Here is a 19,852-nt window from a genome sequence, read left to right as displayed (position 1 = left end):
TTACATTATGTATTTACGTGTTTGTTTTATGTTGTATTTTAAGAATCTTAAGTTTATTAATGTTAGCGGTAGGGCTTTGTGAAAACCCGCCTTGATAAGTTCCCACTCATCAGATATTCTAGCTCCAAACAGAAGTACTTATTGTTGCGTTCCGGTTTGAATATTGTGTTACAACAGACACAATGGACGTAGTACCTTAGCTTCCAAGGTTGATGGCGCATTGTCGATGTAAGGAAAGGAATTCAAAATTCAAGGAATTGTCATCCGTCTTTAGTATATCTCTATATTATTTTGAATTTAATAGTATTTAAATACTACATTTTTTTTCCTGGCAACCTTTCAGCCAGTGGACAGACAAATATCACATTCGTTACAAATTTATAACCCGATGAGTATTTAAAATAAAATTGTTATTAATCGATAACGGCCAAGTGTGAGTCGGACTCGCGCACAAAGAGGTTCATACCATTATCTATAAAAACTGAAAAAAAAAAACATGTCAATTGCATAGGAATTAATATATTTTTTTATATTAACTAAATATTCCGTGAATATTTCAAGCGTCTAAAAATGGCACATGGGAGCCCCTTTATATATGTTATTCGTTTTTTTACTATTTATTGTTATAGCAGCAAAAGAAATTCATCATTTATCAAAATATAAGCTGTCTAACTACCACGGATCATGAGATACATCCTGTTAACAGACGGACAGGCAGACGGACGGACAACGGGTTCTAAGTAATAGAGTCCTGTTTATCCTGTTTACCCTTTGGATATGGAACCCTAAAAGTACCTTATAATCGTTATAAAAACCCATAATATGTATAACTTTTTAAAGTTTACGCTGACTGAAAACAACGGTATTTCAAATGTATTGTTTTGAATTGTAATCAGTAAAATTAGTTTAGTATTCCATGACTTGTATCAATAGAGCTATTTTGTACGCGAAACGAGATCGGGTACGGCAGAAATTAATATGTGACATTGACTTTAATAAATAAAGACGTATAGAATACACGAATCGAAATAGCGTATCACGGTAAATCGGTTTTCAATATTTCACGAGCGAGATACGATGTTAGTCGTTGCAGAAACTCACTGTAGAAATGCAATATACGAAAAAAAGATCAGATCAATCAGTAGATGCAATGATGGAATGTAATATATTTTAGAAATGATTTTGCACAATTACTCTGAGGTCCGAGCATTCCTGTACTTTGAAAGAGACGAGTATTTTTTATAAGAAATTATAAAAAGATATATAAAAAGAGGTCGGGCAACTTTTTCACGTGATGGTAAATAGTCACCATTGCTCATATATATAGGAGCTGTGTGAAAAATAAACTATTTTTTAAATCATCAATGCCCCACCAAACTTGTGATATAAGCTGTACAGACTGTCCCTTTTGTTCGCTTCAGTATTTTCCGCTGCGGCTAACACCCTTAGGTAATATTGTTTCCGTGAAGTAAGTCGGGATCAAAGTACCAACGCTGTAGCGTCCAAAATTGGATCCATCACAGGTATTAGGGAACTAGTGTCAATGCATCAGGTGTTTTGCAATTATGTAAATTCCGAAGGGCGTAAAAGAAAAGAGCAAGACCATTGATACTCTTAAGAATAATTATTATTAGAGATTGTATACCTCATCGATATAAGTACGGTCATGCTAAGTTAGATCGATTGTCGGGCTGATTATATGACGTATTAGAATCTCAGTTTAGTCATAACACTAATTGTTCTTATTTATTTATAAACATAAATGATATTTTATACTATAGTTACTGCTGTGTATAATGTTGACTTATAGACAAACTCAATTTGACTTTAATTTAAATATTTAAAACTAAAATATCTCAGTGGGGACTAGCTAACTATGCAAGTATTGTGGACAGCATTCGTGTGCATATTAAATACAGGTTAACTATATTCACTTTTCGAATCGCGGTTTCGGGTTCGAATCGAGAAATTTCTTTCAATTCATGTTTCCAAAGTATTCTCGCAAGATTGAAAATTGAAATCAATCGTGATCGAGATTAATTAATTTGTCCTTAAAATTGACTGTAAAACGAGGTCGCTCTCGTTGGTTAAAAACCTGGAAAGACCTTTGAATACAGTAGCGTTGAACGTATGTATTGACATAGCAAAAAAATATGTACTAAACGAGATGAGGATGAAAGTCGGTCGAGTAGATCTTAAGCTACAAATGTTAGTCTCCCTAATTTTTGTGTAGCTTTTAAATGAAGCTAAGCTATTTGTTATGTCTCATTTAGATAATATGTTATCTGTGCACATGGGTATCCCGTTGCACAGATTCTGGTCTTAGGTTCGAATCATCCGTCGGGTCATAAGGTTATTAGGACGTATTATAGAGGACTAGAAATGTGTATCTTTACCTATTGAGTTAATGATTCAGTTAATTAGTTCAGGTGCAAACCAACATCTTTTGGTCTTTTGCAGGGTATAGGAGTGTAATTACTCCCACTTTTTAGACACCAGACTGGTACTGAGATTTTCGCGACTGTTTTTTTTTTTGGATTCAACCTAGATATTGAACCCAAGACCTTGGCGTCTCATTATAAGCTAGCTACTACACCAAAGAGGTAATAACAATATTACCAGCTCATCGAAAAATTCAGACAAAACTAACAACTGAAATGATCATCTTTAAAATTATCTGAATACATTTATATTTAGTTACTCAGCGAAATTACTATTGACTGACCGAGTAAAAGCATAATTAAAATCAATTTTACAATAGAAAACCTTTTAAGTTTCAAATGCGACCCAAAGAACACTAATTGTCTAACCTGTCAAAGAAATTCATTTGAAAATTGTTTAATTTGATCTTCAGTTGATATTTTTCGTATAAAATCATTATTATTGGTACGCTTCTGCAATGAACGAGGGAAATAAATAACGTTCGTGGTCTGTACTTTTTTGTTTATTGTACAAGACGTTACATTCGTGGTACAAATAAGCCAATTGACTTTTTGTACCGCGAATATAATTGGTGCAATGTTATAAATAATGGGCATACTTTGTCTCCGTGAAAATTATGCTTTACTATAGATAGTGTTAAGTACGAGTGTGTGGTAGACGGCTTCCTTTTTGCTACTTTTCTCGTAAGCATTTTTTCATTGGATGACTGGTCGTGTTCATTTTATATTAATATAAAAACAAAATTATCGCCTTTTTATTGAGGTACATTTGAAGTGTTTTCTTAGTTTCGTTTTCGAACTTAAAATCAAAATATATTTTATTCAAATAGGCTTTTACAAGCAATTTTGAACCGTCACGGAACTGTATTAAACTACCGCCGGTTTGAAATGAAGATTCTACGGGCAAGAACCGGCAACTCAGCAGATAAACTAATATATACATATATGTATAAATATATTATTTTAATTTAAATTATGTGAAGTATTTGCTATTGGCTTCAATTAAAAAAAAAAACATATTATATAAATAATCAATATACCCTCAACAAAGTTTTTTCTTTCTATATTTTTTTTCTTTACTGTCAGCCTGTTCAGCCTGCCTTGACTATGAGAAGACTGTCACTTCAGCGCAACCATCGGGCAAAGGGGGCAAAAGTCGCGTGGATCATATTGATTAACCAAGCGAAGTCAACGACGTTTATCCACCTCCTAAATAACTATAATATCACTCAAATAAAAACTTACTAATTCCAGAATAAAATTGTTGTAACTGTGATATTATGAGGTGGGGTGAAAAGAGGTTGTAAGCGGAGTGAAGTGGAGTGTTACGGTGCGGTGAGGTGAGGTGAGGCGTGGTGAGGTGAGGTGAGGAGTGGGCTATTGACTATTGTCCAAATGCATTTGAATTGATATATATTTAACTTAGGTGAATGATGCACGAGAAAAAACGTTGAGAATGACTTTTAATAAAATAATTACTTATTCAAGTTGCACTGCGTTACTAGGTTTAGTATATCACGTGTTTTTATTAATTATTATTACATCTAAAATAAATAAAAAAACACTATTTATTCTTAAGTTTATTTAAATATGAAAATTTAACTTACAATATAATAATTTAATACCATAAGAAGTTTAGTCATACAGTCATATTAACAAACGTGTAAAGCTAAGTTGAGGCTTAAATATTTTACATTAATAACAGATACATTATAATTAAGACACTTATTATAGGAAACTTGGCATTAAGCATTTAGATTTGGTGTTTATACCCTTACGTAACTTATATCTATAAACTGTAATATTGTATGGTTAAAGTACCAAACGTCGTAACTACCACATACGAAATTTTACAGGATTTTTTCTAATTTTATAAAGAAAGGTTTTCTTTTATAGCCTGTATGAATTATTTAAAACATATTCTAAAACTGCTGTACTTGTTTCAATCGGTACAAATTAAATTTTAGTTATGAATTACTAGCTGTCGCTCGCGGCTTCGCTCGCGTTCTAGGTATTTCTCATCAGGTTTCAGGTATCAAAAACTTTATTCTTGTTTGCTTCATACAAAATTTTATCAAATTCGTTTCAGTGGTCTGGCCGTGAAAGCGTAACAAACAGACAAGAGTTCCTATCCAAGTCCTAGTAATCAAAGGATAGAACTGATTACTACGCTTAGTTGCGTCCAGCCGTTTCAGCGTGGTAAGTAATAAGCATACAAGCACACAGACTATTGCCGTTAAATTATATATCAATACTCATGGTTTCATAAAGTAACCGTTACGAATTCCAATTCCAAATTCAAAAAATGTAGATACGTCGTTTGTAATTAAACCAATGAAATATTAAAAGCTATCAGATCAACATCTTTCCTGTGATTCTGTTTCGATTGGTAATTCAGGTTTCTTTTCTTCGATAACTAGAACTTCATCCCTTTTTTCGTCAACTCGCGTTGGTTGTCCGTTAATCAGACATTCGATGTAAGGTGGCGGCTGGTCGGTGTTCGTCTGTAATTTCTCGTTACGTAGCTGAACTACGTATGCGTTGATGATCGTCAAGAAGATGATTGCGACGCCTAAAAAAAATGTTTAATCAAATGAAAAACTTTTTAATATCAAGAAAAGCAGATTATATAACTTTCTTTTGACGAGATTCGTTTAAAGGTAAGGCAAGCAATTCTATGTAGGTCCCTTCAGCTTATCAGTTATTTTATTGACTAACAGCAATAATTTTGGTCGTTAGATTTCAAACTCAAGAGACAGTCTAATTTAATTACTCTATACTACTAATTACTTACTTATAATTACTCTATACTCCTCATAGTGCTAATATCTAAAACGAAGGTAACCACATATTTGGAGTAGGCTAGATACTCCAATCCATCCGACCAAGCGTGCTCAAGTTTGTGCGATGAACAAATAAAGCGACTACATTAATTTGTTCATGTAAATGAGCCATTGTAAACTAAACTCTTCTAGGATCGTGTCTAGGGTGTTATTACCTATCATTTGTTGGTCAAATAGCTGTACTAATTTTAAAATAATTATTTTGATGTTCAAGTATGGTTGGATGACGTCATCATAGGTATAAATAAGATGATACGCTCGGTTTTCATATTATCCAATGAACTTGCGTCATCTAGTCTAGTCAGAGAACATTGGGACACAGCTTTCCATTAAAAACTAAAAAAAAAAACTTACAAGCATCCAAAGCACTGATGAAATAATAGGCTTCCGTAGATAAGTCTCTGCAGAAGCTAGGCCGGGCGAAGAAATACATAGCCTGGAGCACAAGTTTCACCAAAGACAGGCCAAAGAACATGCGCATTGGTTCTGGATCTCTCTATAAATATAAAATTAAAATAAGTTATAGAAATATCGAAATGTGGAGTATTCGGCAAAATAGAAGATATTTTCTAAATTTCAAAATGTAGGTTTCATTTTTAGTTATTTTACAATTGAATGAAATGAAAGGCAGGGCGTGAGGTGCTTGAAAAAATTATATAATATTAATAATTAATATTAATATAAAATTATTTACCTTATGAATTGCGGAGACAAACGATACCACGAATTGGAGCCAGATGACATTGATTAAGCAGTTGAGAATGTCAATCAAGTAAAGATGCAGCATCCCGGGATAGCACCTCGGTTGGGTGGGGATAGGCATGTAATCGACATGGAAGTTGTTGTAGGATGGGAGGATGAGAGGGAATGGGTAAAAGCCATGAGTACCAATGTTCACGATCAGTAATAATGGTTCCAGCCATGGCCAGTCGATAGATCGTAGCTAGAATAAAATAAAAGATTTATTAAAATTGCTCAAATAACATGCTATGATTAATTAATACATTCATTTTCGATAGTACATGTAGCTCATTTGAATGTTTTGCCGAAATTAAATATTTTAAATCAATTATAATAACATCATTGACTCTCAATGCTTATGTATTTTGTATTTTGTTATGACCATAATAATTAAATAAATACGGTTAACATTGGCAGAATAATTTGCGCTCAAGCGTGCATGAATTTGAAAAAAAGTTGGTTTTGACGCCAAATATTTACAGTAAGTGCAATTGATGTCAGGAAATTTCAAATATGGAAACTTGGCTTTTTTACTACACAAAAGTTATTATAATCTATTCCAATCGAAGAAGGAATGAACTAACTCTACATCCGCTTTAATTTAACTTGCGATAAAGATCCGATAATATCTTCACCGACGTTCAAAACTCCATCTTTTCGCAAATCCATTACGAATATCATAGATTATATTAACGCTCTTGACCAAAGACACCGCGTCAATTCGATGTCAAATGTCAATTTTGCTTTTGTCCTTTTGTGGTTGGAATAGACTATATATTAACAAAACTCATTTGTAATTTCAGCCAGCTTATACATATTACCCTGTGTTTACCAAGTCTTAATTAATTCACAGCAAAATACAAAGTAGGCATTCAAACTTACGATGTCTCTGTCAACATCGCATTGAAAGCCGTTGGATACAATAGCCACGATGAGAACATGACACCCGATGTCAATGATACTGGCGATCTGCGAACAATAACATGAAATGCGAACCATGGAATGATTGTAATTGCTGAAACATACACCTACTGAGCGATAAGGAGCTGTGCCTTCACCTGTTCCAATGTATAATATACTATTATCGCATCTACTTAGATAGATGATCGATGATAGATATCATCTATCATATAATTCATTATATTTGAACTGTCTCGTTGGTCTAGTGCCTACTCCAACTCAAATTCCTTCATTCAATATAGAAGCATTACAATTAGTTATTAATTGCCAAATGAAACACTATCACCGGTTCGGAAAAGAAAATACTCTGACCCGCGAAGAATTGGCGAAAGAAACACAGCGGGTCTTTTTTTTAATCGAGCACAATTAAAATTTATTTATAATAACGAACACTTAACTTCGTTCGATCGATGAAATGACACATTAATATCTCTTTCTCTCTCTTCTCACTTCACGGCTTGCAAATCACATTCATAAATATTTTTTTTCAGTATGTACGTGCCTCAAAAGTTTTATATTGATAATTTCTTTCAGCCTCATACATTCTTCTCGAGGAATTGCTAACTGTGCATGAGATAATTCCAGAAGTTTGTTTGTAAAAACACAGGTCAATCACTTTCAAAACGCAATAGAACTTCATTAGAAAAAGAGATTGGGTGCAGACAACTATACTTGACAAGAACCGTCACAGTTAAGTTCGAGCAATCACAATGACAAATATTCAAACCGTAACAAATATTATCGCCAATACAAATATTTTTCACCAACGATAACACAAATTGAACGCCCACGGTGTGATTGATCTCTTTATTTAATTACTCTTACGAATACTTTTGAATCTTCATTATATAATTAGCGTAAATGTACCATCGATTTTGAATATAGATTCAACGAAGAAGAAACTCGGTAATTAATATTTCTTTAAGCTCTTTATAATATTTATTTTTAATATTTCAATTGGCACACTGAATAAAGATATTTCATTTTAATATTTTACGCGTTATTATAAACGTAACACATAAGTAGACGTTTCGTTATCGTATTCATCGTAACACAAATTCAAGCCGAGACTTATTTAGACAATGAAGTTGATAAAATATTGTTTATCTAAGCTTATTAAGGTTTGTTTGACGTGGGTAAATTATTGGAAATTAATCAATGTTGCTATGATTAATTTGTCATAAAATTAACCAAACATTTTAATATATATAGGATAAACTATTTCATATTCTAGATCCGATGGGATGACAATCGGACCGAAGATCAGTCGCAGTGTTAATGACTTTGATGTTTTCCGGGTCGCTACTGTAACTGTACGGTTTCTTCACGATGTTTCACTTCAATATTCGGTTAAGAATTTCGTGCACCGACCACTGGGCCATCTCTGGGCTCTCGATTATAATAACAAATAATCTCACTAATATGATACATCCGAAACGTTTTTGATATCGGGAGGCAGGCGAACAAACGGGTCACCTGATGGTAAGTGATCCCCACCGCCCATAGACAATGGCGATGTAAGAAATACTAAACATTCCTTACATCACCAATGCGCTACCAACCTTGGGAACTAAGATGTTATGGCCCTTGTGCCTGTATTTAAACTGGCTCACTCATCCTTCAAACCGGAACACAAGTACTGCTGTTTGGCGGTAGAGTACAAGTTGTAAAACAATGGTAAAATTGAAAAGGACATATGATACCTGACATGTGTCCCGATCCTAATCACAGTCGAGTGTAGACGCGACGGAATCTAGTATAATTATATACCCAAACGTAATAATACAAAATAAGTTGGCATACGGACATGTTGAGATCAACCCTTTTTTAAAAATCATGGGCAACTTTTATGTAGGCTACATAGAAAAAGTATGAGATCAAGTGTATAAAACCCCAACATACATGTTCGAAGTTTATTGTTACACGTTGCAAATCTTCAATTACACGGCTATTTGTAATACTAACTGAATATGATACTAGTATCAGAAGCAATCGATACCATCTTTATTGATCGTATTATAATATACGACTACGTATATTTACGTACGACTGGTATATTTAAAATTTCAAATTGTTTTTGTATTATCAAACTATTAATAAAATTGGAAATAGGTAGTTACCGTGATGCATTTCTAATAACTATTCCGTACCGTACCGTTGTATGAGTAATTGTGGCGTTTATATTTAGGATAAATTTCATGTGATCGTTTGTAATGTTCTAGATCGAAGCAAACATTATCAAATTTTATGATAAAATAAATCTATATCGAGATCATTCAATAAAATAACTAGATGAAAATATATATGTTCATTATATCATATTTTGCTTGTAACGTACCTTGAAACGTTTTAACCTTGAAATTGAACATGAATGTACATGACACGTGACATTTTGAAGCGTGACGCTTACACAAAGCCGTATATCGATATCGACAGTTATTTTTTTTCCAAAAAGCAAATGCATTGATATGCTAATATGCAAATCACTAGTGTTTGTTATTAAAACTGACATAAGTTATCTTTACCTTACCTAAGCGCCAAAAATGTTGCTTAATGGCGAAATAATTTCATTTTCAAAGTCATCTCAAATGTCTTAGGTATTTTCATAATTACTAAACAATTATCAGGAATTGTTCGGATTAATCCCGGCTGCTGAATTTCACCTTCGGACATCTCGTCAAAATTCCAAATATCACCCGCACCACCTAGATGTCCGAAAATCCACAACAGCGCGATTTTTAAGACACTTTCTGCTTCGCACAACCACTCTGCGGAACCAGCTTTCGCCGGCGGTTTTTCCGAACCGATACGACTTAGGAACCTTCAAGAAAAGAGCGTACTCGTTCCTTAAAGGCCGGCAACGCATCTGCAAGCCCCCCGGTGTTGCAGATGTTCATGGGCGGTGGTAGTCACTTTCCATCAGGTGAGTCTCCTGCTCGTTTGCCACCTATACTATAAAAAAAAAGGGAACGATGTACAATGATCGCGTCACCTGTGTTATCAAATTACAGGTCAGAGTTTTGAAATATTAGCCAAAAAAATTCAAAGAACTTTCTACAAAATTGTTTCACAGTTCTTGTTACTCAAGAATAATGTATATATATGGATAACATACTCGTATATTATATATATTTTTACTATTCTCATGCGCTACGCAGAGTCCTATATAAAGGGCTTATATATGTGGAAGTAGCCTCCTAGAGACTTAAAGGAATCTTGTTATGTTATTATGCCGTGCTCATCTTTAATTATGAATTATTTCAATGGCCATCAATTTGAGGTTTCACATCTACCGGTCAGTTTTTTATTTTGTCAATAAATATGATTAACCAGATTTCCCAAGATTAAGCACTGATATAGTCTACTATGGAACGCACTTGCTTAGAAGATTTTCTTTTTCACACTTGCCTTTATAAAGATATCCGGATTGTAATTCTCAGGAAATACAGATGCCGGACATTCCACTTGGCTATACGCATGAGAAATGAGGTAGCAAAACGGTTCGTGCGAATGGGTGCAATGAAAAAATGTTTATTTATTTTTTTATTACGTATGTAGCATTTGCCACATACAAAATCTTCATAAAACATCTTGAGAATCGCGCTCATTTGAGCAAGATGATATCCCGTCGGAAAGTGGTTGACATGACCCATGGACATCTGCAACGCCGAAAGGTTTACGTGAGCATTGCTAGCCATTATGAAACGAGTAGGCTTTTTTATAGAAGGCTCCCAAGTATTATCGATTCGGGCAAACTGCCGGCGAAAGTTCCACAGAGTGAAATAATTGACTTATTGACTGTCAAAAATCCATTATCGGTTCGGAAATTAATACCTCAGACGTGAGAAGAGACCTTACACTTAGGTATATAAAAGCATTATTTTTCAAAATTGTCTGGAGGTGATCGTTCATTTTCAAGATATCTCAGTATGTAAAGTCATTCGTGTTGTAATATCCTTTGGCACGCGAACGTTTTTTAGCACAGATTTTTCAATACTGTCATTAGAGTTTCGTACTAAAATAGATCCTATTCACTTGCAGTTATATATGTTAGAAATACTCATTTATGCAGTTACATTTATATTATAATTATATATTTAATAAACTCATATTTTGTTATTGTATCCGATTACGTAAAAATAAGTTTAATCGATTTTAGAACGTCATTCGTATGGCTTTAAAAAAAAAATACAAGACGTTTTCCCGCGCAAAATTAGAAAAAAAAAATAAAAGGCGGTCACTCGTTTTTTCACAATTGGGTTTTATTTTAACTTCAGGATTATAAGATTTATTAAATTAAACAAATAATAAAAAATATTCTGTGTACTGGTGTATTTATTATATATCCGTAAGAATATAGATATTAAATTAATCAGGACCATATAAATAAGTCCCATTGTTCTTCACAATTATGATTTGTTTTATAATCAAATATTATTAAAGATCTAAGTATTTTTAAATATACATAATTAATTGTGACTTAGGAACCAATAATTAATCCAACGTTTAATTCTAATTTACATTATACAAATCCCTTATTTTTTTTTAAAAATAATTTTATATAGACTACTAGGTTGCCAGCATTTGAAGGGGATCGGGGTCTTTAGCCCTTATGTCTAGTATGCAATAATATTGCATTATTGAAAAGGGCATATTATTCTTTTTCTGATTGGTTTGAGTAGTAAAGAATTAAAAGCGTAACAAAAAAACAAACTCACTTTCGCATTTATAATATTACTTAGGATTAAGCTTTACTTATGTTCTTTGAAGTCTTGTTGTAGGTATTTTTGTAATTATACTGTATTGATTGAAGTATTTTACTTACGAGGTTCAAGTATCCAATTATGAAACATTTAGCGCGAAGATTGTCTCCGCTACAAAATGCGTTTTTCAAGATTTTCATTATCTGTGGATAAAATAAGTTGAATTAAAATTAAACACAGTGACCATCGAATTGATTTGAATTTGTAAAGTAAAAAAAGACAACTTTGGAGGACAGTAAATAATTTTCAATGAATTATTACTTTTTAATTAACTCGTTTTTATTTTGTTTTTATGTAAATTAAGTTAAGAAGCATAAAAACTATTTCATTTATTTTAATAATAATTTATATTTAATAGGAAAATATTTTTGTAATTTAATTTTTTTTTTAAATGTTTATAAAAATATAAATGTAAACATATAATTTCGATTTTATTAAAGTTAAAACAGCTTTTTTATTAAATTCAAACGCGCACGAAATCGCGGGCACAGCTAGTATTAAATAATTTATAAAACAAATTCGGTTTTAAAAAGTTGCTCAGATGGCCAATGGGTTAGGACTTGTGAAGTTTCAGGATATATATGCAATATTTATTCTATACAAATTCGGGCAAGAAGCACTGAATTTTGATGTGATTAATTTGTGTTTAAAAATCATCTCATTTTCAACGGAATCTTAAGGGAACATCTATATGACGATTGAAAAGAGCCACTTTTGTATTACAACCGGTATTGGAGCAGATTCTCAAAAGGAAAGGTCTTAAGTCTTAATTTAAATTAAGCGTCAAAAATATTCTGATGAAAAAATCATCAAACTATAATATTTATCTTAATGCTAAGAATTATTATAATAAATAAATATAAAGCAGAAATAGGTATCTAAGCCTATTACAATCTTCATTGAAGTAGTCATCAATCAATTTGGATTCAATGAACGAGTGCATGATAATCAATTCATATATCCTTGAGAACTGACCTCATTCATAAATTTTTGAAAAATATAGACAACCAAATTAGGTCACTTAAAATGTGTTAAGCTATGCTATAATAATTTAATTTAAATATTAATTTAATTCCCCACCTACAGGTTTCGAGGCATTTCTTTCACCACCAGTTACGAGACAAATTATAAAAACATGAAAATTCAATGGTCTCATTTATTTCCTGACCTTGGAAACGTAATCTGCAATTGATATTCCTGTATTTCTTCCTTTTTTTCAGAAAGTGACCCGAGCCCCTGGGGGTTGACCGGATTACCCCACTATAATATCCACTACAACTACCGCGATGGTCGTCTTGTGCACGGATATGAGAAGCTGCGGGTTTGCGTTGATATAATGTATCTGCAGACCCTCCAGTGCTGTGCTCCGCTAGTGGCTCGGCAGGGCTTTCCTCTGGGGCGAAGGTAAATAGTGCACTACTGCTCGACTACCCTATCTCGGCACATTTAATTTAATTAGTATTATAAACTAATAGAGTTACTGATATTTGTCTCATTGGTTTCATAGTCGTTTTTTTGAGATATTGTGGTATTAGTGTAAACTTTTTTAAAGCATACGTGATACATTCTAGAAATACGTTTTAATTCGTATTTCTTTTATTAATCTTATTCTACTGTGTAAAACTAATATCATCAATTAATATTATGAATCACGCGCACCTTATATAAGTCAGATACGATACATCAAATTAAATCAAAGACGAACTAGGTGTGTTTATATGACGTGTTTCCAACTCTTAAATTGTTAATTTAAACATTTATCGAATTGCTGATAGGTAACCTTTTTATATTATTCGAGCTACCCGTCCATGTCGTATGGGCAGATTAAGGGTCTACATAAAATTATTATATCGTAATACGCGGCGTCTGTCAGTAAAGTTCCTCGTCAGCATGATTTTTTTCGTCATCCTCAGCCATCATTATTATATTTCAGCCAATTTGATCCAAAGTCATGATGAATTATACACCTTATTATTTCTCACGAATCACTCCGTCAAGTGACAACTGTATCAAAACCAAAACATAAAAATAGGGGGAGGACTTTGTTTTATAATGTCCAGTGAACGAATATTAAACTAAAAATAATGCTTCTCTAATGTTTGACAAAAACCTTTCCGGAATTCTGTCATTTATTAAGAAACAAATGATAGATTTTCATTTTACAAGCACTTATTGTATAGAATATGAGCCATTTGATGGTAGGGTTCTTAGCAAGCCCGTCTGGGTAGGTACCACTCATTCATATTATTGTGTTCTGGTTTGAAGGGTGAACGAGTCAGTGTAACTAAAGGACAAGGGACATAATTACTTAGTTCCCTAGGTTGCCGCAGTCAGTAAAGAATGATTAAAATTTCTTACGGCACTAATGTCTATGATAGTGACCATTTACCATCAGGTGGTCCATTTGCCGTGTGCCTACCTATTTCATAAAAAATAATATTTTATTTATTTAATAATAATAATAATAATAAACTCCAACGGAACTTGTTAAGAGTATTTTTTGCGGTTTTTCTCAATAGAATCTACATCCCGAATCGAGATCAATTATAAATTAAACATAATTCCGTAAAATGACAATTCGAAAGTTCTTATAAAAGCTTACTTGAACAACGTACATTATTAAAATTTATATATAATTTCTACAGTTAATTTTGAATTTGTTCTTGCATAATAGTTGAACTGATTCCACATATTCATAATCATATTGTTTTATTTATGAATGGGAATACATAAAATTTACATTATTAATGCTTTTAAACATTGTGGTATAATTAAGTAGAAAAATTAAATCGTCGCAGTTCAATTAATATTAACAAGCATTCATTCATTTATTATCATGTTCACTCTAATGAATAAAACATATTATATAAGTGACGATAACTTTGAGGTAACGTCGCAAGGATTAAAACAGTTTTCGTTCTACAAAAAGGGCTGTCCGGTCTTTATATACTTTTGAGACCCGAGACTCCCAGCGGGATGTTAAATTATTTTTCTAGGATTTACTTTAGATTCCCAGTTCCACAGGACTTCTTATTTGCCCATTCTTGAAGGTAAACTCAGCATCGAAGTATACGCGGTTAGGAAAGTTAGATCACTACGGACAGTGATACTACTTATTTCATTAGTACATTTTGAATATTTTCTTCACTATAATTTTTAATATTTTCAAATCAAAAACTACTATTGGCTTTAAAAAAAATACCTAGACCTGAAAAAAAATTGAATTTTTTTTTTGACAGTTTGTAATTCTTCACAAATATTCAACATAAGAAAGAAAAAATCCAGGAGGCGATCGTTACATTCCCAAGTTGTTTTATCAACCTTTTTTTTATAAAGAATTCTGTAACCTTACAATCTGTGTTAACATAATAAGTCAGTCAGTCAGATGTGATCTCAATCTATGTCTTATTAGGAGAAGGAATTCCTATGAGTCCTTTTCATCCGATGTCGCCAAATCTCACAGTAAGTGTAGAGACACTACGCCGCTTAAATCGGGAATGTGTGATACTTCCTTTGCCCTTTAGATTGGATGCATTATGATCAATTAGCGCATTAATTGTATACTGACCTTTTGCACAAAAGCGCTCCTTTACATTCTCTCTTATTTAGGTACAAAGGAATTTTATTTCTTTCTAGGACAAAAAGTTGTGGGATAACGCCTCCGACATCGAAACTGTATTCATTCTTCGAGGATTGTCATCCCATCTAAATATGAGTAATTATAGTAAGCATGTATATACATAAATGTTTGTTAAACGTTTATATACTTTAGTATCGCTACATAGTACATGTTACAGAATTTTATTCAAAGCATACAAGTTTTCTCGCGGTTATACAGTATCGAGTACGAAATGTATTATAAACACAAATTAGCCCCATAAATATATGTAATATGTTGCTTTAGATCTCAATATCTTTCCGGTCAAGTCTTATTTATTATACGCAAAAATCTTCTACACATCATTGTTCAGAACATTACAAGATAATTAAGTTAAAAGTGACTTTATATATATATAAAACAAGTTATTTATCGTTTTCGCTAAATAACACTAAAATATTTCAATCACCCCTCCTCCAAAACAATATCCTCTTTGGATTAAACTCTCCATAAAATCGGCAACAAATTATAGGAAAATAACCCCCACCGACTACGTTCTGAGCCGAGGTGCTATCTCATAGGAGACACCCTCAGGACGAACGTCACTCTAGAGCCCAAAAGGGTTCACCTTAAGGCAGAGTCTTAGCACTCGCCCCAACGTTCGGTGACGCTGTAAAGGCCAGTAGGGCCAACAGCAATACACAAATACAGATAAAAAAAAAAATAAAAAAAAAATAGGAAAATAACAAAGTTGCGTTAATCAAATGGACGGTTTACAATTTCACTACTATTGTTATTATATTTCCATAAAGGAACAAAATGGCGTAAAATGTTCTAGCTGGTCATCATATATATAATTAACTTTGATAATGCCAGAAATAGTAAGTATCGTCGATGCGCTTCCAAGCGTGAGAAGTTAATATGTTCTAGAATAATCGACGTTCTCTTTGGAATTTGTTTACGGCAATCCATAACGAATTGACACTACGAGATACATCAACCAATCCTCAACATGAACCATGCTAAGTTATTGCTGCTGTGATTAGATTAGTTAGATTAGACTTTTCAACCAAGATCACAAGACACAAAGTATTTCTTTTTGTCGAATGAATAATTCTTAAATTTTAATGATCCGACTTAAAGGGTATAGTTCTGCCCTCCTAATTGAGACAACCGTAACTGCACAGAATATGATTTCGAGATAATGGCGCGTAAAGTTTTTTACGGAAAATTGGGTGTCAGTACTATAATTTAAGAAAATACCAATATTTTTTTAATTTAATGGACAGTAACGACCCTTCTTTTTAATTCATCTCGTGTTCGGCGGTGAAGGAAAACATCGTAAGGAAAACAGCACTTGGTGTATGATAGTCGCCGACGTATAACCAAACAACCCGCATGTGGTGAAGTATGCTCCAGACCTCCTCGAAAGGGGGAGAGGAGGCCTTTCCCCACTAGTGGAATATTAACAAGCTGTTACTTCACGTGCATAATTCACACTATAAATTCAGACGTCATTATTAATCTAAAAATTAAGTTAATTAATTCTTGCCAACCAATATAGTGTTAATTAGTTATTAATTCATTGCAATAACATGTAACACCTCGGCGCTATTATTTTCTAGTATTATCTAGCGAACTGTCAAACCGCCATGTTGGTAACATGTCTGGAATTGCACTAACGATTTGATTGCAAAAGGGGTCCCGTTGCATCTGGTATATGATCCAGATTATAATTAGCATTAAATATATTCGCTAAGGCAACGATGTAAATAATTGTAGTTATCTAAATATATGATAATAATATGTTTTTAATAGTATTCGTAATTTATATAATTATTATTAAAATAATAAAATATCGAGTAAAATCTAATTCAACGTTTGTATAGTAATGCATGTTATGTTTGAAACATTAGTTTAGTTTCTACACGAGTAGCTATAAATTATTCAATACTAAATGAAATAACAATTATTATTATTAAGTAATACATTTGTATTGACATGAAGATAATATAATGCTACTTACCAATTTACTTCGATTTATACACAAATATACACAAAGCAACAATAAATAATATAAAAGAATAACAAAATCACTCCGTAAATATGGACGCTGTTAAAATTACACCAAAACTGCTCCGGTCGCAGTGTTGAGACTACGCAGTAACTCGTACGCATGCATTATGTTTGTTTGTGTGCGTTAATGTCAGAGTATAAAGCGACTAGAGCTTATCGTTATTTGTATTATATTTTTTAAAACATTGTAATAGCCTCATAATGGTTACAATTTATTATATATTTTACACGTTTGCCAAAGTAATTGTAATATTTAATTTAAAGGGGGAAAGTTATCTATTATTTGCTGTATAATTAAAATCTTAAAAAGTTAAGATTTATAATAATTTTCCTAATGTGTGATTTCACCATTTATAAAGTGAACATGTTTCGTTAAAAATAAAATCTGCGGCCTCTGTACTGTACCTAATCTGCGTAAAATTTCAAGCCTGTGTGTGTATTAACCTTCTTGGAAAGCCGAGAGCGATTGCAGTTATGTGTTATGTAGAAATAATTTTGTATTATATACATTACCCGAACCATATCAGTTATGTAAATTTTTTTGTTAAGAAACAATCAATGTACACAAAATTAATTGAAATTTCGCTTTTGTTCAAGTTAAGTTTAGCGCCATCTATTGAAGAGTTGTTGTACTAACACGATTGTAATCGATGCATTAAAAATGACTCTGGAAAGTGCAACTGTTGAATCATGACAAAGAAAAAATTTGATATATTATTTTAGTAATTCATTAATTTTACACAATAATGTGAATAATAAAATATATATTCTCTAACATATATAAAAAAAATCCTCCTTGGAATTTATTTTAGGCATAATTATTTGCATTAAAAGTCATATTATATATGGATGGAGTGAAATAAATAAATAAATAGACTTTAATTTATAAATTAAATATATTTTCCGTCTTATTATCATAATTATACATAGCAATGAAGTATTAAAACTAAGTTTAAGGAGCGATGGAAAAGGCGGCTCAATAATTATATCGTGTTGCCGTTTGCGTTTACGTCATACGAGTCGGTCTCGTCGCATAATAAATGTTCCACTGAAAAAAATACATCATTAAAGATCTTAAGGTTTAAATATGAACACCTGTTTCATTTCACTCGTTGGTCCATTTCTTGTACCATAGCATTAACGTCAGTAGTAGCATATTAATAAAAAAATCGATACATTCGCCAGGTGTGCTATTACCGTTGCATTATAAATAGCGCAGATGCGGTCGCATCGTGAATGTTGAATGGCGGGGCAAATAGTCAACGGAAGGTTTGTCGTTTATTAACGAGTTACTCGATATCAATGATTGCTAGCGATCGAATTTTTTAGGTATGTTTTTTAACATAGAAATAGATGGCGGTAAAAAAATTGTTTCATTTAATACATAGTATTATATGACATAAGACTGTTTATAAACTCAGCCGTTGATCCCAAGGTCACGGGTTCAAACGAGAATTTAACTGTTTTCTATTTATTTAAAATCGATAGGAAGACTGTCAATATATATATACAGGGTTATTGGTAATTCGACGTATTCCCGTTAGGAGGTGATTATTTGCAATAATTTTAACCCTCATATGCATGATGCAAAAGTGAACCATTTTTGAGTTATCACGTTTTTTAGATTTTTTTAAAATAAGTCAAAAATGCAACTTCAAAAATTTATTTAAAAAATGTATCAATTAAAATCTATTTTTTCTTCTGATTTATAAAAACGAATAAACACTGGTTATTTGTCATAATTAAAACAATAATTATCGGTCCAAATTTAAAAATACGAGACGGAAAAAGATATTATTTCAATTATTTTTTTTCCACAAAAGTGCCTTCAAAACAAAAAAAAATCGTTATTAAACTTGTCCACGTTGTGTAACTTGTTGTTATTATGTACAGGATATATACATATTGGCAGCTTAAGAAATATTAACTATCCCGTACAATATCAATAAGCTACATCCGTGTGAATGCAATTACATTGGCTCACTCACTATTGACACTGGAGCACCGCCAAGCAGCAATACTAAGTATTAGGTAGACCGTGTGATGATATCTTAGTTTAAGCCCTACCACCAAGTAAACTAAAACATACGAACTAAAATTCATAATAGCAGACCGGACTTGAGAAATCGTCGTAGTTCCTTTGCCTTTGCCAAAGGCTTTGGTCCTTCGTCTGATCGCTTAACAGTGGCGCTAAATTGCCCTCTAATCAGAATAAGCGAACGAATGGACTGCACCTAAGTACGAGCTTTTCTGCGCTGTTAACGATTAAACCTAATAATAATTACTATTGAAAGTAATTTAGCCGAGCAGACGTTTTTATTACTCTTATTATGTAATAGGTATCATTGTGGTAAACTTTTCTTTATATACTACCCGCAAAATTTCTGGTAATTTTTATCAAATATTATAAAACAAAATCCCCCCGTAGCT

The 19,852-nt window shown here is 32.5% G+C and overlaps 1 protein-coding gene across 1 annotated transcript; it reads right to left on the bottom strand.

The window, feature by feature from the left end:
- Nucleotides 1–4,142: 4,142 nt before the first annotated feature.
- Nucleotides 4,143–17,537, bottom strand: LOC113401780 (uncharacterized). The gene is made up of 6 exons (XM_064218058.1): nt 17,373–17,537; nt 11,811–11,891; nt 6,908–6,994; nt 5,979–6,227; nt 5,639–5,780; nt 4,143–5,013 (listed from the first exon to the last, which is right to left on the bottom strand). Exons 2-6 carry the CDS (start codon nt 11,886–11,888, stop codon nt 4,799–4,801), a joined length of 771 nt encoding a protein of 256 aa, XP_064074128.1. The 5' UTR covers nt 11,889–11,891; nt 17,373–17,537; the 3' UTR covers nt 4,143–4,798.
- Between the last annotated feature and the right edge of the window lie 2,315 nt (nt 17,538–19,852).

The sequence above is a fragment of the Vanessa tameamea genome, chromosome 20, assembly GCF_037043105.1.
Source record: "Vanessa tameamea isolate UH-Manoa-2023 chromosome 20, ilVanTame1 primary haplotype, whole genome shotgun sequence".
Taxonomy (NCBI): Eukaryota; Metazoa; Arthropoda; class Insecta; order Lepidoptera; family Nymphalidae; genus Vanessa; species Vanessa tameamea.
This window is presented reverse-complemented; position numbering and strand designations above follow the sequence as displayed.

Excerpts from the sequence above, each read along its gene's own strand:
- LOC113401780 (XM_064218058.1), bottom strand. The coding sequence starts at position 11,888 with ATGAAAATCTTGAAAAACGCATTTTGTAGCGGAGACAATCTTCGCGCT. Across the intron at positions 6,995-11,810 it reads TAATTGGATACTTGAACCTC|ATCGCCAGTATCATTGACAT; the intron begins GTAAGTAAAATA and ends TATTGTTCGCAG. Across the intron at positions 5,014-5,638 it reads CATCAGTGCTTTGGATGCTT|GCGTCGCAATCATCTTCTTG; the intron begins GTAAGTTTTTTT and ends CATTTTTTTTAG.